This window comes from Gadus chalcogrammus, chromosome 6 (genome assembly GCF_026213295.1).
Source record: "Gadus chalcogrammus isolate NIFS_2021 chromosome 6, NIFS_Gcha_1.0, whole genome shotgun sequence".
NCBI lineage: Eukaryota > Metazoa > Chordata > Actinopteri > Gadiformes > Gadidae > Gadus > Gadus chalcogrammus.
In genome coordinates this window covers 10,378,727-10,404,067 of record NC_079417.1, presented here as the reverse complement: position 1 = coordinate 10,404,067, position 25,341 = coordinate 10,378,727, and the positions used below count along the sequence as shown (strand labels likewise).

Here is a 25,341-nt window from a genome sequence, read left to right as displayed (position 1 = left end):
CAAGTTTTTTTATTTTATTATTAAACACACATCATAAGCTTATGGGGAATATGTTGATCGTTTTAGTTAGTTACTTTGTCCCTTTATTTCTTCAAAAAAAAAGATGTAACACTTTTTTATTGCATTGGTAATGGTAATCACGGATATACGAGGTAACCCTATCTATCCGTCACATGTCGATCCGCAGTTAATACGTTGACTACTAAAAAAATAACGTCCCGGTCTTTTCAAGCACGTGTCAAAATTAAACAGCAGATGGCGGTAGAGGTTTACTTTCGAGATGTCAACAAGCCTGCTTTGTTGCGGACCAGCAGGCGCTCATGCCACCAATTGGTCCATGTTTGCCACTCTATCAAGTCTGTATGGGCGTGGACAACTCCAGGATAGACTCCTCAAGTCCAAAACAACCGTTACTTACGCCTTGGGTAGTTCTTCCAAAAGGTGTTACCGCTACTAAGACAATGCTTACAATAAAGGATTTAACTTTGACTTACGATGCAATTAACGAGGAAAGGACTTTTTCCGAGGGAGACACTTTAACGGGCACAGTGACGATGTGTTTGAAAAAAGATATGAAAGTTAAATCCTTTTTCGTCAAACTTAAAGGCGACGCAAATGTGCGTTGGAGCCGAGGGATTCCTAACTACTACCAAATCACTTATAAAGCACACGCGCGGTACTTTAAACTTAAACATTTTTTTATTCCTGAAAACACTAAAGGTAAGTGAAACGACGGTCTATGTCTTTGGAAACATCAAAGCATCCTATACATGTTTCCTTCATCCACTAGAAATAATGAACGGTGGTGTGAAAGTTGCAAGAGGTTCATGTAAACAAACAACAATGAATTTGCCCATATGGACTTTCAATCATTCCAAATATATTATGGAATACAAATGTCTTCTGTTAGCAGTATTACCAGATGGGACATGTGAAACCAAGCGGATGTCCGCATCCTATTCGCAGCCAGTGTTGTGTGATCAGGAATCAAGTCGAGTTTTTTCGAACATAGTTTTCTTAATGACATACTGGTTACCTGGTATTGTGCAATTTTTATTGATAAAAAACAAGGTATTAATAATCTATTCTGTGTTATGCGGCTGGTAATACTCAGTTACCACTGGTACAGTGACATGTTCATTGATCAAACAATGAATTTGTAATCTATTCAGTGTTATTTCCATATATAATCGGATTAAGTCTGGCCCCAAAGTTTTTCTAGGGCCAATATCATTAGAACCGGTCTTAAAAACGGCCTTTCACAGAGTAAAACAGTTTGTGCAACCCAAAACATGCCCGTGATATAAGCAGGACTATCTGTTTATGCTGTTTAGTGTCTGGTATTCTAGAGAGCTGAAAGACAGCTCCTTATTCGCATTTAAATGAGATCGGTTCGGAGGAAAAAAACATTCTGCCAAAGTGAATCCTATACATTGGGGACATATGGCATTACAATTAATAGATTCCAAATTCAATTAATTGTTTTTCGATCTGTAAACGTGTTACAGTGTCAACAAAGTATCACCAGTTTGTCATTAAAAAAAACGTTACAAAAATCTACTTGTTCTTGGTCGCACATCACAAGCTGCGAATAGGGATCGGGGGCTTTAGCTTCGTCCATATTCGCTATCCTGATCATGACACAAAATGTTTAAATCATCGTACAAAATTGGACTTTTGGCATTATTGAACGTAAAAACAGCAGAATTATCGTACAAAAATTATACTATCGTACATCTGGCAACTCTGTCTGAAACTATAACAATTATCTATGAAAAATCTAAATTGAACACTGGTATTTTCTTCAATTAGGTATTGCCACACCCTCTTGAGAAACATTCCATATGTCTTTTTCAATCAGTGTGACACAACCTTTAAAGGCTGTCTTACAGGTTAACCGGCACTTTCGATAAATTTGTACATAAAGCACTCAAAATATGTATATCATTCATAAAATGTCTCCATAACAGTGCTAAAGTCCAGTTTTTGTCTTTTTTTGTAGTAACAGGTGTTTTCTAACGCCATTCGGCAATGACGTCATGTTGAGCAGATGTGGTGGAAGGTAGCCTGAGCCTCGTACTAGAACCATGGCATCGAAGAGGTGGCAAGAACCACAAATAACATGTATGATGGACCACAGCCGTATAATTTCAAACCTGTGAGACGTGAGAGGGCGAATAAGGAATTGCCGAGAACTGTCAAAGCCAATTAAATGCATGGTCAGAGGAGAATGAATGGAGAGTTGCTATCATTTAGCAACGCAGCAACAAGTGCTGGAGCTAGTCTATGAACAGCAGAGCATACAATAAAAAAACACTTTTCTTTTTTTTTTACTGTGAGTGAATAGCCCAGAGTGAAAGTCAACGTTTTCTTTATATCTAGTGACAGTGATTATTTCGTTATGTCATGCAGATAAGTAGCCTACCGGTGAACCAGAAGATCTAGAAGTAGAAGGCATAATGCTAGCTATGGGCTCACTTAAAGTTGCCAGTCCCACCTGTGAAATCCCCTCCCAGATAATCCCTAATTAAATCTTTCCCTCGACTTTGTAAACACATTTCCGATTAGATATCCCACCATTTGATGGTAGGCGGTAGCCTACTAGTTCCAGTAACAACATCTTTGCCTAGTATTTATTTTTTAGCTTTTACCCAGCGTGCAAAATACCCGTCAATATTCGGGGGTCCCCATCTCCAGATTGTTGCGCAATACCGATCTACATTTTCTCAATATGCAGTAGGCCAATAACATTACCATATTTCGCGGATGCAAGCCAAGACAATTAGTCTATAGCCTACATGACAACACACACACTTAAAAATTGTGATAATCCGATATGCTATAGTATTCGTAAAGCAACAGTGCGGAGATGGATCTGCTGATGGATGCGAACTCACAGAATCATCTGATATTAGGAGAAGAGCTACAGAGGTCTTCTCTCAATTATACACCTGTGAATACAGCGACAACCCAGACGGTCTAACCCTTTTTCTCAGTAACATACCTCAAATATCTGAGCAAAAAAGAGCTGAAATGGGACAACGTATTACAATGCAGGAGCTAACAGTTGCACTAGAGGGCATGAAAAAGGGCAGAGCACCAGGGATCGATGGCATTCCAGTGGAGTTTTTCAAAGCTTTTTGGTCCTTTCTAGGGGAAGACCTACTGGCTGTTTTAAATGACAGTATGGAGAAAGGTTGTCTTCCTCTTAGCTGCAGGAGGGCTGTCCTCACTATTCTACCTAAAAAAGGTGACCTCTGTGAGGTTAAAAACTGGAGGCCAGTAAATCTACTGTGTACTGATTACAAGATTATCTCGACAGCATGGCAAATCGTCTGAGGGACGTGATGGATCAGGTTGTTCATATTGACCAGTCCTATTGCATCCCTGGCAGATCGATTAGAGATAACATTGTGTTAATTCGAGACTATTTGGACATCTCAAACTCATTGGATCCCCAGCTTGGTTTTATTTCTTTGGACCAAGAGAAGGCTTTTGACCGGGTGGAGCACCAATACCTCCTGAAAGTGTTGGAGGCTTTCGGTTTCTCCCCTGGTTTCATTGCTATGATCAGGGTACTCTATAGTGAGGTTGAAAGTGTACTGAAAGTCAACGGTGGGTTAAGCGCTCCTTTTAGCATTGGCAGGGGTATTCGACAGGGTTGTAGTGTCTTGGGTATGCTTTACTCAATTGCAATCGAACCCTTAGTGTGTAGGCTTAGGAAAGAGATGAGAGGGGTCAGGGTAGTTGATGGTATTGCTCCATATTTCCTCTCTGCATACCATACGCAGATTATGTTATTGTAGCTATTAGGGAGGATAGTGATGTTCAAACATTGACCCATATTGTGGAGCTTTATGGGAAAATATCATCCTCAAAAGTGAATTGGGCTAAGAGTACTGCATTAGGAAAATGCAGTAGGAAAATGCAGTAGGAAAATGGCAAAGAGAAAGACCAAAACTACCTGAAGGGCTTTTATGGGTCACAAATGGCATCAAGTACTTAGGAGTTCACTTTGGGGATGAGTCAATGGTCATAAAGAACTGGGAAGGAGTGGTGGAAAGAATGCATGGCACTTTTAAGAAATGGAGATGGCTCTTTCATTTAGGGGGCGCACCATTATTGCTAACAATCTTGTGGCACCTGTACTATGGCATCAACTTAGCGTTTTAGACCCCCCTAGCTGGTCTTTTAGCAAGGATTCAGGGCATTATTCTAGATTTATTTTGGGATAAGTTGCACTGGATACCACAAGATGTTTTATATTTATCTAAAGAAGAGGGAGGGCAGGGTTTAGTCCACCTTGAAAGTAGGAAGGGAGCTTTTAGAATAGAGTTTTTAAAAAGTCTTTTTTATGGACCACCAGACTTACCATGGAGGCCAGTTGCAGAATTGATTTTAGGTCGAGTTGGGAATTTGAACTTTGGTAGGGAATTTTGCACTCTTGAGTCTTGACCAGTGACGGACTGGAATGAAAAAACGGCCCTGGCATTTTCACCCACCAGCGGCCCACACGGGGACGCGCACGCACGTGCGTGCCCGCAACACACAGCTATAACTTCACATGCACGGAAATAACACGCACTTTTGTAGCTCCATTGGTGATGAACTCTCTAACTTTCTGCATAAAGACTTACTGTCCTCACTGTCATCCTGTCTTACTCCCTGCGCCTGGTCTGTTTGTTCAGTGTCTTGAATATTAGTGCTAGCGCTGGTGCTACTAGCTGAAGCTGCACTTGGCGGCTTAAAAAACAAATCGGTCAGTTTTGCGCATTTTTCACTGTCAGCCAACAGTAATTACCTGGATTTCGCTCTCTTTTTCTCTGCTCCTCCCTTCTGTTGCTTAATTCCTCGATTCATAGTTCATACTCATAGTAACCTCAGCAGACTGGTATCTTCCAACTTTCAACTTCCAACAACCCCCTAATACGCAGGCGCGGTCTGATTCGGTTTTGAAATTCCCAGAAGTCATTGCTTCATATAACTTTTGTAAACCAATAATACAATTTAAAATACAGGCAGATTTGTTGTATTTCAATTTCAAACAATGCACTTTTTAAACATCTGATTGAATAAGGCTACAAATAATGTAGACCGATGTAAATATTAAGGGCAACCATGACTGTAGCATAGACAGTCATATGTGGTATAAATACCAATTCGTTCCCTTAGAGACAAATGGCTAATTTGAAGCTTTGAACACTATAGAATGCTTGATAGTGCGCGAACCCGACAAGCATGCCGCCCCGTGATTGGCCGGCCCACGAAAGGCCGCAGCCCATCTGGCATCTGCCCGAATGCCAGACCGTCAAGTCCGTCACTGCTCTTGACTCATCTTTCTTTAATCTTAAATGTTTGCCACTTTTCTATGCAAGTGTTTTTAAAATGTGGAATATGATGGATAAACTACTTAAAGACTGGTGTAATGGACTGAAGATACCAGATCAGAATGACCCTTTTCCGCGGTTGGCTGTTAAGGTCAAACTAACAGACTCTGAGGTGCTGAGCCCTCTTCTGGAGGTGGGAAGTAAGGAGTGGATGGCACTGGACTGTATTAAGGGGAAAACTCTGTATAAAGTGTGTGTTAAAGCTGTGAATAAAGGGAAACTAAAGACTAGAAAGGATACACCCTGGAGAGAACACAATTTATGGTCAAAGGAGAAACAAAACCTGCCTGGGGCATGTACAAGCCACCGTTGGCTAAAAACATTGGTGATCTTCATTGGCGAGTACTACATGGGATAATTGCAGTGAATGCTTTCATATCTATTTTAAACCCTGCCGTATCAGATACATGCCCATTTTGTTCATGTAGAGGGACAATTTTTCACAGTTTTTTATATTGTTGCAGATTGACACCATTATTTACTCTGCTTAGAAGTTTGTTAAATTCCTTTGGAGAGAATTTTAGCGAGCAGTTTTTTATTTTTTGTTTTTCATATGGCAAGATAAAGAAGAAAAAAGGGAGATTGATTAATTTCTTGTTTGGGCAAGCAAAACTTGCGATCTACTATAGTAGGAAGCAGAAAATAGACAGTGGTCAAGCTAAAGAGTGTGTTTCAACTTTCAAGGGTTTGGTAAAAGCAAGGATTTTACTAGAATTTAAGTATTATGAACAGATGAAAGATCTGGATTCTTTTAAAAACATTTGGGATGTTGATGGTGTTTTGTTTTCCTTCGTCGATGGTGAGATAACAGTGCACGTTTGCACAGACACAACCTGACTCGTTCATTCACTACACTGACATGCGCTACCGCTCGCTCTCCTCGCTCGTCCGCTCACACACATACTCGATAAGGAGACTATCGTCTCCTTATACTTCCGGCTCCCGGCCCCCGGGAAATATCGAGCATGCACAGGACGCATAATCCGATTCCAATCGATTGCCGCATACATGCACGCTTAATTTGACTAACAAACGAATAATCTAGGGGTCTTAATTTGACCATGAGTAACTTGATTTGATTTGACATTAGACAGACTAAGGTGCATTGCATTTTAATAATCCAATCAAAGTCGGAGTAAGCCGATAATTCGACTTTCTTGAGTGTCATGTAAACGCACTGACTGACATAGGAGGCTGCCATGGCTAAAGTTGTTTGGATGCACGTTGTTTTATAACAAGGAGAGGCAAAGTTGTCCATTACAATGCAAACACGACAATAATTGGCACCAATCTGGCGCACTTAGAAGAGCAATTGATTGAATAAATGCCAGGTGTAGCCTATCGGACACGCATCAGTGCACTTGCAAATGAGTGCCTGCAGTATGACCGATTGTCGTGGTGTGACATTATTTAACCATTCATCTACAGCAAATACGATCAGACAGATACATAATTTAACACGTACACAAAGCACATTCGTTCAACCCGGCGGATGCTGACAGACAGCAAACATCACCACCGCGGGAGTGCTCTCTCTCTCTCACACACACACATACACAATCACTCCAACTCCAAGGCTAGGCTGCTTCACGAAGACCACAACGAACCACAAGGCCTTCAAAACCATGCAGTATGCCGAAGCCGGAAAGGACAAATGCACAGTCCCACACACTCATCTTATGCACAACAAACAGTTCTATCATCAACATTCAGTCGCTGCAAAGATTTAAAAAATCGCCTCTTACCTTAAGTTAGAATGGACCCAAAGTGTTTGAGTTGCCAGTTAGCTTTCGTTTGCTATCCTTTTTTAGAATGACTGGGGAGCGTACATAGGACCCTATGTCCCTGGGTTCTATGTTCCCCGCTTTGTATGTGACCGGGGATGTTACGCGGCTCAAACGTAACAAAGAAACGGGGCAGGAGACAGAGCGAACAATCAACGTTTCTTCATTTAATTGCGTCAAAAGCATTGAATCAAACAGATCTTAACAATCATAGTGCAAAGCACAAATCAAATCTCCCGCCCGCGTCTCGCCAGGCCAGGCCCACTTTTATCCGGTTCACGGGGACACATCCCGTACGCAGGCACACCCCCATCCTGGAACATGTGGGTCCAGGCCTATGAGAGCAAGGCAGACAAAACACGTAGCACACATACAACGACAACCGAAAGGCCAATGTGGCCGTAACAGGGGAACATAGGAAATCTTTTTTTCGTAGGATGGTAGGGGCAAGCACCGCCTTTTTCGCCGCTGATTCGCCTTTGATTGGTTAGAATGGCTCTCCTCCGATTGGTTATGGTTAGGGTTAGGTTTAGGGTTAACCCTCACCCTAACCATAACCCTAAACCTGAATCTAATCCTTTGCACCCGGGGAACATAGGATGACCCCTATATATGCTACACATGAACCTCCTAAGATGGCGCAATTTGATTGCTATCTCGGGATATTGGGCAATATCCCATGATTGAGAACTCAAACTCGGGATATTGTTTTCATTGCGTGACGGTCGTCTCGTCACGCTAATAAAAACATATAAACCGCTGATAAAAAGAAATAAATCCCGGCCAAAAGTGTTATCTTGTTTATTTTCGGAGTGTTTGCGTATACTAAAACATTTATTCACCAGACCTTCGTCTCGGCGGCTATATCTTTGCATTCATCTATTATCTGTATGATCGGCTGAACACTCTCTTACTAGTCTCTACTCTCAAGGGTCTCAATTCGGCTGTGGTCTGTCGTCTCCCCAACGTGATGTCATGCAATGCATTGTGGGGAAATGAGAATCAAGCGCAAACCGCTAAAATAGTACTTCTCTTTCGTCTTACATTCCATTTTGTGATACCCAACAACATCAAATACAATGGATAACAGTTTAAATGTCTATCACCAACAAGCAAATTTGTTGGAAAATTAACCCTGCAACACAGACTTCAACCTTTCAACATGTGAGATTAAGAATAAGCTTACACGTTGCTTGACTTTCTATAGCAGTCAAGTGCACTGTTATTTTAAAATCAAGTATGACCACATTCCCTTTATAAACTCTTATCATGCTAACTATATATTTAACACAATGACATTTCTCATGCAGACACTGAAATCTCCAAGGGAAATCACTCGTATAAATTCAGCATCAAAATTCCATCCGGGTAGGTAATTTCATTCTCAATCCAATTCTTATTAAGGTAACGGAATACACCAAGCCTTAAATCCCTTGGCAAATTCGCTAATGCATGTGAGACTGGGAATTCTCAGTTCATTTTCGATTTCCATAGGGCTTTATCAATAGGGGCAGACCCAGAATCCAAATTCATCTGGTTTCCACAGTACAATACATCCTATATTTCCCATTTGTTGAAACACACCAGCCACTTACGTTACTTTTTCTCACACATGAACAGTTCTGATTATTTTTGTTGTATTTGTTCTGCTCTGTGTGCTTTAATAGGAGTTTGCCCTCATCCTTCCACGGGGCTCATGGTAGGATCGTCTACAGACTGGAAGCCAAGCTTTCAAGGAGCTGGAGGTTGGACAGCAATGTAAAACAGGAGATCAACTTTGCATCGAAGGCCATTTCAAGCCTCCTGATGGTATGTAGCGCTGGCGTATTTGACCTGGTAACAGGTTGGGTGGCACAGTAAGAAGGTCATTGGTTCAATGGGGGGTCAGCTTTCTGAATGGAGTCAGTATGTTCTTCTCGTGTTCAGTTAGGTTTCCTCTGGGTGCTCTAGTTTCCATCAACACATCGAAAACCATCCATGGGGTTAGGTGAATACTCCTGCCGGTGCCCTTGACCTAGGCACTAGGGTAAAGCCCTGGAGTTGGTCCCCCTGCAATGTGTGGCTACCCACTGCTCCTATATAAAGGCCCATATCCAACCTACCGTTCATTGGAACAATTATTGAAAAAATTGTTTTTAATCAACTAACCTCTTTTCTAACGCTCAACAACTGCCTTGACAACTTTCAGTCAGGTTTTCGGGCCAACCACAGTACCGAAACAGCTCTTGCCAAAGTCACAAGTGACATTTGGCTAAATACAGATTCAGGAAAGGCATCAATCCTAGTATTACTGGACCTCAGTGCAGCCTTTGACACTGTGAACCACACCATATTAGTTCAGTGACTAGAGCACTGGGTTGGCTTCACTGGTGTTGTTATCAGGTGTCTCAAATCCCACCTATTAGACAGGAGCATGTCTGTTACAGTTGGAAACTATTCCTCTAGATCTTTGATCTGTGGAGTTCCCCAGGGCTCAATCTTGGGTCCACTATTATTTAACCATTACATGCTGCCGCTTGGTCAACTTATAAAGAAGAACTCAATCGCCTACCACAGTTACGCTGATGACACTCAAATGTATCTACCGCTAATGCCTAATGACTACAACCCTGTTGAAAGTCTCTGTCATTGTATTTATGAAATAGATAATTGGATGTCACAGAACTTTTTACAGCTCAACAAAAACTGAGGTTGTAGTTTGTGGAAAGAAGGAGGAAAGGCAAAATATTTCTGCCTTGCTTGAAAGGAAAGGCCTTATAGCAAAAAGATTGTTTTAAAAAACTAGGTGTCGTTATAAATAGCAACCTACATCTTAGCAGTCACATTAAATCAGTCACAAAATCAGCATACTTCCATCTTATAAATATCAACAAACTTAGAGGATATATGTCAAAGGACGATCTGGAAAAAAATCATACATGCTTTCATCACTAGTAGGACTGATTATTGCAATGTACTTTTCACAGTACTTCCCAAAAATAGTATAAAACCACTTCAAATGATACAGAATAGTGTAGACCGGGTCCTCACTAAAACAAAAAGTAGAGATTGCATTACCCCAATCTTGAAGTCCCTGCACTGGCTCCCAATTAGTTACAGAATTTATTTTAAAGCACTTCTGCTTGTTTTTAAGTCTTTGAAGGGCGTTGGGCCAAACTACTTACATGACATGTTTAAACAATATTCCAAAACAAGGTCCATTAGATCACAACATAAACAATTACTCCTGAAACCGACCGTCAGAGAAAAAAGCAGGGTGAAGCAGCTTTTAGCCACCATGCCATCCATCTCTGGAACCAGCTTTCAGAGACCATAACAAAAAAAAAAAACTGTCACCATTTTTAAAACAAGAGTTAAGACCAACTCTTTTTAGATGCCGTTAATGCACATTGTTTTTACATGTCTTTTTTATTTTCTCATTTACTTTTGCACATTTAATTGCCAAGTGTATGAAATGTGCTATACAAAGAAATATGCCTTGCCTTGCATTGCCTTGCATAGTGACGGAATCAATTCAGAGTCCTCACTTTACTTCCAGATCAATCCGGTATTTAAAAAAGTAACTGTTTGTGGAGGAGTCAAAAATTGCCAGAGGCCAGATATTTATGGACAGATCCAATCTATATTTAAATTATTTGGGGTTGTCACAAGGTCATCATCTGGGAGTTGGAAATGTGGCTTCATTCCCCTCTGGACAAAGCCCTGAACATTTGGACAGCAACAAGCAATAATGTGTATTCAACTACAATTAAAATCACTTAACTTAAATCAAAAATAAGTTTACATTTTTTTGAAAAGAAGAATTTCTATTCACATTTGGTAGGGCTGGATTACTTGATTTACTAATCTTATGAAAAAAAGATTTAAAAAGTTACTTAAAGGAGGTTATAGAGAAAAGTATTGCCATTGTATGCATCCATTGTTCAATATTGGGCTACATTTGAATTATATTGGACACATTATAGCATCACTGTAAGACTAACTGTCATGTGTTTATCTCCACCTAATTTCAGGAACCTCTTAATTTCAGGATGTTTAAGTTACTTAAGCCATGTATCAGACCGGTTCACCTACCTGTAGCTGATCAGTTAAGCCAACATTTACGAACAATGACCCTACTCACCATGTTCAACTCTAGACCCGCCAGGTTGGCCAAGTGGATAAAGACATAGGAATCTTCTCCAAAAGATCCGTACACATGGAGGCGTTTGTGGAGAGCGGAGTCTACGCCCCGGGTAATGTCTCTCTCTCTCACACACACACACACACACACACACACACACACACACACACACACACACACACACACACACACACACACACACACACACACACACACACACACACACACACACACACACACACACACACACACACACACACACACACACACACACACCCCTGAATAGCTTATGTGTCACATACAAAAATGGGAAATACACATGAAGTTGACCTTACTTAGATCTTTATCGATTGAAGAATATGCTTACTTGATATTTAAGAGTATGACACCACATTTTATATTGACCAACGATGGTGGCGGGTCTTTTTGCACCCAATCACCACGAGGTACCCATAGGCTGCTAGACAAACGACACGATGTTGCTTCACAAACAGGCGGTCATATCTTCCGCTTGGCCCCAACCGCAACACCCAGTTTGCAGCCACTCTAAACACACTACAACACACAGTTCCACATCGTTGTTTGATTTGAATATGTGTGGACTTATCTGTTAATTTTATATATTAATTTTTCCATAGGTCAAACTGTGGCAGTTACTGTTAAAGTCAAAAACACATCCTCAAAAGACATGACCCCCAAGTTCTCTTTGAGGCAGAATGTTACGTACCGTGTGCTAGGCTCTACAAAGTACAGTTGGAGTGAAATCTGTAAGTTAGTTGGGGAGGTTATTGAGAAGAAAAGTGAAAAAACAGTCTCTTGTACATTGAAGATCCCTCCTGACACCATCCTATCCATCCAGAACTGTGAAATCCTTTCAGTTGAACATTATTTGAAGGTATGAGCTCAATGTGATGACAAATGGTTATAGTTTATGCCTAAATTCAAAGAAGGTTGTGGAAATTAAGTGCCGACCGTTCGAAGTAGGATGTTCCCCTATTTAGGCCTACCCAAACATATATTTTAGATTAAAAAGTAACGCACATGATGAATGGGTATTGGGTTTACATCTCATTGTGTACTCGTTTCCCTAGGTGTACTTGGACATCAGCTTTGCCTCAGACCCAGAGATCAATTTTCCACTGGTCATTGCCCCTTCCAGCTTCATGTTAAACCCAGGGCCCGGGGGAATGAACCAGCCGTACCCCCCTGTAGCATACGGGGGCCCAAGCAACAGCAACTTCCCTCCCCCCTGCTGCCTTCTTTCAGCCAGCTCTGCATCAGCAGGCCTATGGTCCCTCAGCAGCCTTCTGCCCCCAAGCAGCCTTCGGTCCCCAGCAGCCTTTGGCCCCCTAGCAGCCTCCGGGCCCCCAGCCTGGGGCCCGGGCTTCGGTGCTGACCCACAGCGGCCGCTGGCCCCTCCCGTATACCCGCAGCTGCCTGGGGCTCAGCCTGCCCCGTTTCCCTCTGCGCCCGGTGCCATGGGAGCAGCTAATTACAAAGTCCGTGCCACAGAACAAGTCTCCATGTGGACCCCGGCCCAGCCCTCGTCGCACGCCCCCGTGCTCCACCGTTCTCCCCCTCCGTGGGGCCCGGTTCCTCCACCGGCGGCTCCGGGGGCTCCAGCCTCTGCGCCGACGTTCGACCCCGGCCAGTACGCCCCGCCGTCGTTGGCCTCCTGCTACAACGCCCCCACGTATAGCATGCCGCCGCAAATGCCGGGGATGGGCACCAGTTTTCTATCCCAACAAAATGAGGAACTTCTTTCGTATCTGTCTATGTTCCCCCCGGCAACCAAAGATAAACCGCCAAACTAAATGAATGGAAAGCGCTGATGATTCATTTTCGATCTGATTGGTGTTTGATAAAACAGAGTGGTCGACAGTTGAGCCGAAATCAAGGGATTTTCTATCACTCAAGACAAACCTTCTCTCCCCCCCCCCCCCCAAAAAAAAAACAGCGTGAAGGCCTCAAGGAGTCCGCAAGCGATCACAACAAGTGAACGCTAAAGTTGGTGCGGCCGTTATAATCGATGAATCTATCAAGGTTTCCATGCTCAGGCTTCTCAGGCTGTCTTCTGGAAGTTAGATTGGTCTTGTCTTCTGCAGTGATTTCCTGCATTCCTACATAGCGCCTCGTTATTGGTCTTGTGCTTTGATACCGCCATTTTGTTTTTTTATTGTTCGTAAAAGAAAGGATATGAATGAAACATTTAATATCAACATTGAACAGTGTTTTTATTAGATAGTTCAGGGGAGTTTCTGTGTGTGTTAGTGTGCATACGTGTGTGTAGTTGTGTGAGCCGGCATGTGTTTGTCAAGGGCTGTTGAGGGTGGTTTGTTTGTGTATGTGCATCTATAGTTGTGTGTATGCGAGTATTACTAGTATTACTGAGACAAAAAAGGCTTCAGCCGTAGACACAGTATAAAGGAAGTTTCGCATAATCTGCCGAACGCAAGGTTGCCTACGTCAAAATATGGCAACTTTTGCATTCCTGCTGCAACCACTAACAGATTGGGGTAGGGGCTCTCAAAATAAGTGCTTTTTAAAAAAAAGCAAAATATATATATAGATATAGAATGTTAAAGAATTCAAAAAAATATATATATTTAAAAATGTCAGCCAATTTTAAAGGTCAGATTGGTATGATAATGCAATAATTGATAATTCTGGATTATTTAGAGAAATAACAGCTCTGGGGTAGAAACAGTTTTTTAGCCTGTTTGTTTTTGATCTGATTGCCCTGTAGCGCCTCCCCGAGGTTAACAGTTCAAACAGGTTATGGCCTGGGTGGGATGAGTCTCTCAGGATGCTATGAGCTCTCCTGAGGCAGTGTCTATTGTAGACATCCTCAAGAGAGAGAAGAGGACATCCAATTACTTTTTGGGCCGTTTTTATGACCCTCTGGAGTGCTTTCCTCTCAGCTGCAGTGCAACTTGCAAACCACAGCGAGATGCCGTAGCTTAGGACAGTCTCAATGGTGCACCGATAAAAGGTCAACAGCATTTTTTCCTGAAGATTGTTCTTCCTGAGGAACCTTAGGAAATACAGTCTCTGTTGGACCTTTTTCAGAAGCGCCTTGGTGTTTATTGTCCAAGTCAGGCTTATTCCTCCTATAATCAATGATCAGCTCTTTGGTCTTTGAGGTGTTGAGGATGAGGTTGTTCTCCGCACACCATGTAGATATTCTTTGGACCACCTCCCTATATGAAGTCTCATCCCCACCTAAGATGAGCCCCACCACTGTTGTATCATCCGCAAACTTAATGATGGTATTGCTGGGGTGGCTGGGGATGCAGTCATTGGTGTAGAGAGTGTAGAGTATGGGGCTCAGCACGCAGCCCTGTTGGGAGCAAGTGCTGATGTGGGAGCACTCGTGTTTCATGTAAACACAAAACATGGGAAAGCAGGATTTAGTGCTACAAATAGCTGGAATAAACTCCCTGAGGATTTAAGATTTGCCCCAACACATACCACTTTTAAAACAAGACTGAAGACGTTTATGTTTGCTTAGCTTTCTGCTTAATCTTAAATACATTGCACTTTTTAAAAAAAAAAGGCCTTTTTAACTTTACCTTTTTTTTCTACACATTGCACTTTCTAAAATAGTTTTTTTTAATTTAGCCTTATCTATTTTACAATTTTTTTGCATAGGTTTTTTCTCTATTAATAAATTTTTAATGAATTGTATTGTATGAAAATGTTCCTATGTGAAGCACTTTGAGTCTGCCTTGTCTATGAAATGTGCTATAGAAATAAAGTTGCCTTGCCTTGCCTATGTGTGTGTATTTGGGGAGGAGGGAGGGGGGGGGGGGGAGTAAAACGGCAGATGAAGTCCTTATGCTCTTGAGATATTTCATGACTGCCTTGACCTTGTAATGAAACAGGGTTATCAAGCCATCAGAACAGCCTGTCCAGGGACTGTAAGACACAACATTAAACTGAGAAGAGAGCATGTTTATCCAAGGCTGATTTGATGAACTTTTCTCCCAAATTCGCCAGAGGACCCTTCGCAGTGGGGCATCCGTGGCATACTGGTTAAGGATTTGGACTGGTAACCGGAGGGTTGCCAGTTCGAATCCCGCGCCTCTACGGATGAGGTGCCCTTGAGCAAGGCACCTGGAACACCCACCTGCTCCCGGGTGCTGCACTGCGGCAGCCCACTGCTCCAGGAGTGCCGGTGTTCGTCCCCATGTGTGTGCCCCCATGTGTGTGTTCCATCTGTGTGGACCTCTCCGTGTGTATGTGTTCAGGCGGCTACCCGGATGGGTCAAAAGCAGAGAAGAATTTCCCCTAAAAAGGGATAAATACAGGATAACTTAACTCATACAGTACAGTTGGAGACGCTGTGTAGCATGTGGAGTTGTGCGTGTGTGTGTGCACGCGTGGGAGAAAATATCCTTCTAGGGCCTGTTGGGGGATGCGCATGATCCGCTCTGGAGGAGGAGAAAACAAACGAAGGGAATGAAGAGATGGAAGAATGAAGGAGGAGGAGGAGGAGGAAGAGTGTATGGGAGTTTACCCGTCCCGATGGCTCCTGTCCTTGTAAGGGCAGGCAGTGGTGGAGAGGGGCGAGATGATGCAGCCACTAAGGAATTTGATTCTCGTGCAAGGATTCGAAGAATCTGGCTGAATGACCTTTAAAGTGATATTTCAGGTTCTCCTGCCAGAAGCCTGTCCAGTGTGCTGTTGAGTCTGGGGGGTCTGTTCAGTCCATCCGGCCAATGCACCTGGCCTATTATTTTGACTTCAGAGGTCATGGCCACATATATCCCATAACCTCTCTGTTGCCATGGATATGGATTACCGTGCACAATAACTAAACACATACAAATGCCTTATAGTATGGAAAATGGCTTCTGTGTGTGGGTTCCATTATTCCTATTATGCTTTGACGACATTTGTGTGTGGTTAAAGTTTAGCAAGTTTAGCGGAATTTAGCATGTGGATTGTATGTCTAATGGTTATTTCAAAATTAGCATTCTGATGTACCAAATGTTTGTTAATTATAAGAAAAGCAATATTAAATGCTTCTGACTCAACCCACACTCCAACGATCTGGAATTCCTCCTTCCTTCCCCACAGCCTTGTCAAACTAATTGTACACGTCTGTGCAATAAATATTCTTTCAGTGAGCTATCACTTGCCTCCATTTTGGTCCTCTGATTAGATCTAAGCGTGCATGCAGAACCTCAGACGAAATCACAAAAGAATCAGTGCAAATCTTTCAGCTGCGGACAATGGCATGACATTATAGTCGGCATAAATGAAGCCACCCTTTATTTACTCTACATCTTTAAAGTGCAATTTAAAAAGTATGGCTCAGCTCCATTTCACCCTGTGGTCGCAGGTGAAAATTCGATATTTCGTGTTCCATTCGTTGTTAATTCTTTAATCGTTTCCAAAGTCAGGCTAAACTTGCTGAGATGTCCAACTCAGGGGGGATTAGTTTAGGCGTGTCCACCGGCAGCAGTGGAAGATCCTCCCAGGACTGTGTCCTCCTCTCTGTGGAGAGGAAATAACGAGTGCTGTTCCAAATAATAACAGCACTAGGAAAACAAACCCAACTCAAATAAACACCATTCCAATGAGGAACAGATCAGAGGTTGACGCTCTCACATTTTTTCTCACACTAATATCTCAACAAAAAAAAAAACGTGCAAAAAGTCAAAGCTGGCGGACATGATAGTGTATTTCGTTTTATTGGGGCTTGCTATATTTTTTGGTTTGCAAAATAATGTTGATATTTTTTCATTTTAGATTATGTATTCTTATTAGGGTCGGACAGATTGTCATTTTCTCTACCTAAATAATAGTATTTCAGATATATGTTTAAGCCAAATATCACATTATTGACATGTTTGATCTATTTGTATGTCTGGAGATACGGCGTTTGTTATTCCCCGGACGTCAGGATGTTGTGGGAAACCTTTGTGTTCAGACTTGTACTGTGTAAAGTGTGTGTTGGTGTCAAAGCCACTGCGATCCAGACTCTGACGCCTCGGGCCCCCTGCAGAGAACTCTACCTCGGAGGTAAACGGGCAAAAAGATGATCAGGTTCCTGAATGTGGAGTAGTGACCTGGCTAAGGGGAACCTAAGATCCATCACCTTTCACCTCTGATGCTAAAACAAAAACAGATGCCAGGGTGAGATGACTCATATCTCCCTCTCTCTCTCTCTCCCTCTCTCTCTCCCCCTCTCTCTCTCTCTCTCTCTCTCTCTCTCTCTCTCTCTCTCTCTCTCTCTCTCTCTCTCTCTCTCTCTCTCTCTCTCTCTCTCTCTCTCTCTCTCTCTCTCTCTCTCTCTCTCTCTCTCTCTCTCTCTCTCTCTCACAGAATACATGACGAATGAACCTATTTTTTCCTCAAAAACTATCAATAGCATGCAGGCAAGCGCTATATAAATTGTCTCTAATAAATACAATGGATTGTGTTTCAAAAAAACATGCTAGCATTGTGGCTTGAAACTCTTCTATTTTATGGGGTGGGGCTGCTGTTGGTTTGGGGTCTGCCTATAAAAACGTATACCTTTTAAGCTCAGGGAAGGTCTTATAAATGCCAAAACCATTAAGGACACTCCGAAAGATCTTTGGCCCGCACAACCTCAGCCTTTACAGCCATAATTTCTCTAAATTGAGCTTGCACATGAACGAACCTCACATTTACACAGGTGGCAACTGGTTGGACACAAGCCATGGGTTCCTATAGATGTAGTTGTTCAAGGTCTCAATGTCTTCCAAGGCCTCTCATCTCCATTTGTTGACCAGACACTAGCAGTTCAACTATAAACCGAAGTGACAGTTATTGCTTCTCAAAGCCTGACTGAAAAAAAAGAGAAGGATAGAAAGAAAGGAGGAAACCATAAAGCCATTTCCTGTTGTATCTCAATTCCCTGAAGCAGTTCATTTGATATGGCCACATTAACCTCGCGCTCCTGAACACAGTACATAACTCTTCTACGCTTTACGATTTACACCGCGGCTGAGCATTATGGGATGCTCATCGTATATACAACTTGTGGAGCACTCCCTTCGCTCATTTCTGACACTTTATAAAGTGTGGCACCACTCCTAAAGTGCCTCTTTTTAATGTCTCTGCCCTGCATTAACCCCAACACAGATATTTATCTCTGTCTACCTACCAAGCACTTGACTAATGTCAGTGTGTGTGTGTGTGTGTGTGTGTGTGTGTGTGTGTGTGTGTGTGTGTGTGTGTGTGTGTGTGTGTGTGTGTGTGTGTCTTAGGGGTAGCATGTCCATAACTCGGCAGGCGCTTTAGCTAGCTCCAGCCCACTTCTAGCCTACACCCACCCAACCACTCTTAACCCACTCGCACCCAGTGCGGGCGGGTGAGTAGAACCAGGATCCTAAATCTGATGGTGTTCCTTAACCTGAAACAACTCCTACTGTACGTAAAATGTTTTAGCGCGAGTTAGGAGCACTCCTAGCGGTAAGATAAAATGCTTTGTGAATACGGCCCCTGATCTATAGGCATGGTGCCTAGCAAGGAAAGTCGCATAGCAGCACCAATGTGAACTGGACATTTGTCGTGGCGTTTGGTTGCGCTATCAAGATTTTTCACATCAGTGAAACCATGAACAGCCTACGTTGGAGATATGCCATTATTCATTAGCAAACAGGGCCAGCAATACAGTCGATTGCTAGAAAGCCATGAGTACCTACTAGTAAACCATGTAGCACCCACAACACTGACGTTGCCATTACTTTTGGTGATTTCGATTTTGCGAAGTGGTCTACCGGTTTCTTTGGTCGCTAACTTAGCACTGTAACTCAATGAATGGAATGTTTTGTAATTAAACATGAACAATTTCCTTTGTTTCCAATGTTTTCCATTGTACACATTATTCGCAAATGTTAGAATCTTGTTATCCTTCAGATGATTTTACCTGCTTTGCGTCTCTTATGCCGCGTTTCCACTGCAGGGTGCAGTACGGTTTGGTGCGCAAAGGTGCGATACGGATTGCGTTTCCACCGCCAAAAGTGGGCGTGACCCGGACTGAGCCGTACTCGTTTTGCCCTCGTCTTCAGTACTCCTCCGTTGGGGTACTGAGACGCCTGAAAGGGTGCCGGAATATTCGAGCTACACACCCCCTCGTCACTTCCGGGCGACGTGGGGATAAAAACAAACAAACAGTAGCCTCGAGTTATTATTCTTTTCAATAAAACACGACAATAACGTAAAACATTTCCATTGTTTTTATTGAGCAGGCTACACTGTGTCGCGCTGCTATGATGTCACAATGTTTACGTAGCTGCCGCAGCGATTCACATCCGGCCTGCCTTAAAGGGTACTGTCGGCGGTGGAAACGCGACCTCGGAACTGAGCTGGGCTATACCGCCCCCTCCCTACCGGACTGAGGCAAACCGAACCATACCGCACCCTGCTGTGGAAACGCAGCATTATCAGACTGAAAGGCAATGCAGGCAGAGCGGGTTTGTTATCGACAGCGTTGCCAGATTGGGCAGATTTCCCGCCCAATGATATTTGGGCGACAATTTTCCAGCCTAACGTGGTTAAAAGTAGCCCAATTGGGGGGGAAAGCTGCCCAAACTGGCAACACTGCTCACCAGCCAGGGATCCTGCTTATTGGTTCATAGCTCATTTTTTTGGAATGAGGAGTCTATCGTTTGTCACGCCCATACTAGACCTGATATCTGAGTGGCACGAGTGCCTGCTTTATAGATCCATGGTCCCCAGTACTGCAGGCTATTCACACTTCGAAAGTAAACCCCTAGCGCCGTCGGCTGTTTGATTTTGACAAGTGCTTGAAAAGACCTGGGCCCATCAACGCGCTTCTTGCACTGACGAACAGGGGATTGTACCCCCTCGGTTTTACACAGCAAACTTGAGATTAGAAGGTGAAATCGCCTGGCGTGCCAAGCTGCTAACGAAACGGATTGGCAGTGTAAAAAGGCCCATCATCCTGCCCAACAATATGGGCAGGGTCTAGACCAGTGGTTTTCAAACTGTGGGGGGCGCCTGAGTTCTTCAGGGGGGGCGCGACTTGAGATCGAAATAAACCCGAAAAAAACCCTGAAAGACGATGATTCAAATCATCAGTCGTACTTCAACTGTAGAAGTAACATAAATCAATTTTCAACCGTTTATCTTCGTGCAAACCATTTAACAAATCTACACACTTGTATCTTCAATAATATCGAAACAGAATTTCGATATCATTTAAAATGTCTTCAGAATCACAGTTTTAGTTTCATAATGCTTCGTTTTCAGCTGTTTTCATTGAAGACGTCAGCCCATTCTGATACACCTACTTCTAGACATCGTAACTCATTCCTTTTTCAACCGTTTACCAACGTTCAAACCATTAAACAAATCTACACACTTGTATATTCAATACTATCTAAACGGAATTTTGATGGCATTTATACTTTTTTCAGAATCACAGTTTTAGTTTCAAACCGGCGTCGTTTTCAGTTGCTTATAATAATTTAGGTCACCATAGCAACGCCGGTAAACAAACCCCGCCGAATAGTCGAATCCCTGGACTGAAAAGGCAGATCTGATTCGACTCAGAAAATTCAGAGTCGGGGACCCTGAATTAATCTGTAAACTGGCAGTTTACACAGATTAAGATGTTCAAATGTATTTAAAAAAGGTTAAGCTAAAACATGCTTAGATAAAGTTGTTAAATTGTGTTGTTTAAAAGCGCAAAAAGATGTTGTAATGTTTCAGAAATATGTTTAAAAATGTGTTAAAAAATTTGTTTCGAATGTTTCAAAAATATGTTCCAAATGTTTTAAAATTATGATCGGAGATGTTTGAAATGTGTAAAATAATTAAAATAGCTTTCAAAACACAGGTATTTAGAAAAAATAATTGGGGGGGGGGGGGCTCAGCTGAATTTTTTTCTCTGAGGGGGGGCTCACTCTCTCACACTTTGAAAACCCCTGTGGGGTGTTCCACAAAGCCGGTTTTATCACATAACCGGGTAAGTTAACCCAGGGTTTTCGGTAACCCTAGGTTTTCCGTTCCAAAAGGATCACGGTATGTTAGTTGCTATAGCAACATATGCTCTGAATCAAACCTGGTCGGACCAGGTTTTGCGCAGGTTAAGTTTGAAACATAACCCGGTTCTATTTCATGTAGGCTACGCCGTCTAGGCTTCGCCTTATGGGCTTGTCCCGTGCGCGCGCTGGCGCGCGCTGAAAATTCAAACTATGCACCTATCAGCGTGGGCACCGCCCACATTTCCCACGGTATCGTGTCTATATAACGCGGTGTATACCGTCGCTCATCCTCCCTTTTCTTTCAGCACTTGTGCTTATCAGCGAGAAATTGAGAACTACTATTAAGAAGAAGATGAAGACTTAAACACGGATCTCCCGAGCCGGTGGCAGCGGCTCGGGCGAGGCCGCGGACAAACGGCCCCTTTTCAGGGCCACCTGAGAGCGCTCCTGGAGCTAGGTCCTTTTCAGGACTCCTTTGCGCCTCCTGTCCCGCCTCCCTGGCACCGGGTGACGGGCACTTGGCGTGCTCTTTGTGCCTCGGCACCGACCACGCCGAGGCTGCTATGGCGGCCTGTGTCGCCTGCCGGGAGCTGCCTGAAGAGGGGATCCTCTCCAGGCATCTCTTCTTTTCCCCTGCGGTGGACCTGACGCGATGGCATCATCGACGCCGACGACGACGCCTCCATGGACGGGCGACTCGGCGTCCGGTTTTTTCCCCGCTCTCGGGTTACAACCGCCACCGTCGCGGGGAGATCATGGGTGAGGCGGCGGCCATCAAAGGGTTTCCCATGCCGGCCCCGCCTCTCGCCCCCGTATCTGACGATATGCAGGGCGAGTGCTTTCGCACCCCATCTGCTTCCCGGCGGGTTACCCCTTGTTCCCGCCTGTGCAGCACTTGTTTACTGCTGCAGGTGGGGACCCTTCTACCCTGAAGGCTCCGGTAAGCGAGGGGGATCCCTCGCCTGGAGCCTCCACTGGCAGCGCTTCTCTGTCCGGGCGCCGGATGGCGCCCTAACGAAAAGCCGCTGCCCCCCGACCGCCTCCAGAAGCAGATTGTCGGCCTAACGGACGTTAGGCCGACAATCCGCGACGGCGGTCAACAACATCGCCCTGCTCTCCTCTGCCATGGTCTCATTGTTTGCTGACAGGGAGGCCTACGGCCCGGAGGAAGCCGTGAGATGGCTGGCGGTTTCCCGCTTTTTCCAGCGTCATCCTCCAGCTATGCCAGCCGATAGCCGTTTCGGCCGGCCGGCATATGGCGTGGGCTACCATGATTCAAAGGGTCATATGGCTCTCCCACACTGCGGTGCAGGAACGAGAGCGGGCCAGCCTCGTCCAGGGTCCACTAGCGCCTGATGGCCTATTTGGTCCCCGGTTCTCCGAGGTGCTCGCGCACCAGCAGTCAGTCCGTGAGAATCGTTCCCGGTTCGGGGCGATTCTCACGTGCTCCTCCCACCAGCAGGCTGGGAGGAGGCGGGGTCCAGACCGGTCCCAGTGTTCCAGGGGGCCGCCTCCGATCCTGCCCCGGTGCCGCAGCAGCCGGGTAGAGCAGCGCCACGGACCGGTAAGTTCCGGAAGCTTGCTCCTACTTTTTCTTTCCCTATTAAAAAAAAAAAAAAGTAAAGACCGTTCGGCCGAACAGCGGTAGGCTACATGGTACCTAAAGAGCGATATTCCTCAGGCCACCTGCGTCCTACGCTTGTGGTGCGTTCCTCCATGTTGCCTCTTCCCCCCTCTCAGCCCTGTGGCTGTAGGGTGGCGGTCGGACGGCGTGTTCACATGGCCTCTGGTTCACCTGCTTCTAAGAAGCGGCGTCCCTTGGAGCCTCGTGGACGGATCAGAGACTCGTTGCACGAGCCCGTGGATACGGCCGCTTGTACCGGTCTCCTGGTTCCCCACATTATAGGTGAGGAGATGGGTCCGCGCGCTGTGGCTACAGCCTGCGGACAGGTGCTGCGGCCGGACGGCTCGCTCCCTGTTCAGCGGGCACGAGCGCGACGTCTAGACAGCTCGTTGTTTTTACAACTGCTAGTTGTGGTACGTCTCCTACGCTCGCTGAGCCTCCTCCCTTTCATGGGGAGCCCCCCATGGTTCACACGCAGTGTGAAGGCGGTAGGGGCAGAGGAATACGGGTTATTCCTGGACGGTCTTCCTCAGCTGTCGGCTCACCCTCTCTCCAACCGCTATGCGTGTTGGCAAGAGCGGTGCGTTCTGCCATCGTGGTTGGACACCACGTTGAGATGGGGCCATCCCATACAGTTCAAGCGTTGTCCCCCACCCTTTATGGGGTTGGTGGAGACCACGCTACGGGACCCGGCTGCGAGCACGGGTCTTGCAGCAGAGGTGGCACGTCTCTTGGTAAAGGGGTCCATCACTGTCGTTCCCCCCCACGAGTCTCACCTAGGTTTTTATTCCCGCTACTTCCTGGTTTCCAAGAAGTCAGGGGAAATTAGACCTATTCTGGATCTTCGCGTGTTCAACAGATTCGTTGCCACGAGGAAGTTCAGAATGCTCACGGTCGGAGCATTGTTCCGGTGTGTGAGAGAGGACGATTGGTTCACATCCCTGGATCTCAAGGATGCTTACTTCCACGTCCCTGTTCGGCAGGCGCACAGGAAGTTTCTCCGCTTTGCCTTTATGGGGATGGCGTACGAGTACCAGTGTCTGCCGTTCGGCTATTCCCTGGCTCCGCGCACCTTCTCGAAGTGTGTGGAGACGGTGTTGGAACCGCTCAGACGTCAGGGAAAGAGGATTATTTTCTACCTAGACGATCTGCTTATTCTGAGCAACTCAGAAGAGACCGCGAGAAGGGACACCATGTTGGTGATAAACCATCTCTCCTTCCTGGGTTTTGCCATCAACTGGGAGAAGAGCTCCCCGCTCCCCAGCCGGCAGACAGTCTACTTGGGGCTTTGCCTAGACTCAGCCACCATGACTGCGATGCTTTCGCCTCCTCGGCGAGACGCCATCCTGTCGGCGCTCTCCCGTTTTCACGTTCGCAGAAACGTGACCGCACTGTCCACCATGCGCCTGTTGGGGCTGATGGCAGCTGCCCACCCCGTGGTCCCCCTGGGTCTGCTTTTTATGCGCAGACTCCAGCGGTGGTTTGCTCGCCAACGGTTGGACCCCAGGCGACACAAGCTCAGGGTGCTCCTCGTCCCCCGTTCGGTGTCGCCAGACCTGGAATATTGGAAAGGACCCTCCGCCCTTCTCAAGGGTGTTCCACTGGGCAGGGTGGCGTCCTACGTAGTGGTCTTCACGGACGCCTCGTTGACGGGTTGGGGAGGAACGTGCCTCTCTCACTCGGTCGGAGACGAGTGGCGCACGCCCCCTACAGCACACATAAATGTGTTGGAACTCGACGCAGTTAGGAAAGTGCTGTTGCATTTCTTTCACCTGGTGCGCGGCCGCCACGTTCTGATCAGGACAGACAGCGTGTCGGCGGCGGCGTACATCAACAGACAGGGGGGAGTCCGCTCCCCTGCTCTCCACCGAAAGGCGGTCGAGCTCTGGCTTTGGGCTCATCAGTATCTCCGCAGTCTGAGAGCCCTGCATATCGCGGGCGCCCAGAACTTTGGGACGGACCTCATGTCTCGAGGCGGTCCCCGCCGAGACGAGTGGCGGTTACATCCCGACATTGTCAGATTGATCTGGCAGAGGTTCGGGACAGCGCAGGTGGACCTCTTCGCGTCCCGGGAGAACACGCACTGCAGGTGGTGGTTCTCCCTCAGCCCTCGGGATCTTCCCCCGTTGGGGGTAGATGCGTTGGCACACACACCTTGGCCGCGGGCTCTCTTGTATGCGTTCCCCCCGCTCCAGCTGATCCTTCCTCTTCTGGAACGGGTCAGACAGGAGAGACTGTCCCTGATATTAGTGGCCCCGGAGAACCGTTCAGCTCTGTGGTTTCCAGAGCTGGCCGCGCTCTCGCGGTCGGCGCCTTGGCCAGTACCATTCAGGCCGGATGCGCTTTCACAGGCCCACGGGACGGTGCACCACCAGCCCGATGTCTCGGGACGGCTGTTGGTTTGGCTCCTGAGAGGTTGATCCTGCAGGGCAAAGGT

General features: G+C 45.4%; 1 protein-coding gene across 1 annotated transcript; it reads left to right on the top strand.

Annotated features, from left to right (window-relative positions):
* Positions 1-280: 280 nt before the first annotated feature.
* LOC130384839 (arrestin domain-containing protein 3-like) lies at positions 281-15,087 on the top strand. The gene is made up of 6 exons (XM_056593209.1): positions 281-720; positions 8,482-8,539; positions 8,839-8,980; positions 11,310-11,406; positions 11,933-12,189; positions 12,386-15,087. Exons 1-6 carry the CDS (start codon positions 321-323, stop codon positions 13,106-13,108), a joined length of 1,677 nt encoding a protein of 558 aa, XP_056449184.1. The 5' UTR covers positions 281-320; the 3' UTR covers positions 13,109-15,087.
* Positions 15,088-25,341: the final 10,254 nt, after the last annotated feature.

Coding starts and splice junctions, on each gene's coding strand:
- LOC130384839 (XM_056593209.1), top strand. CDS start 321: ATGCCACCAATTGGTCCATGTTTGCCACTCTATCAAGTCTGTATGGGC. Junction 721..8,481: donor TATTCCTGAAAACACTAAAG/GTAAGTGAAACG, acceptor TTTCTCATGCAG/ACACTGAAATCTCCAAGGGA. Junction 11,407..11,932: donor GAGCGGAGTCTACGCCCCGG/GTAATGTCTCTC, acceptor ATTTTTCCATAG/GTCAAACTGTGGCAGTTACT.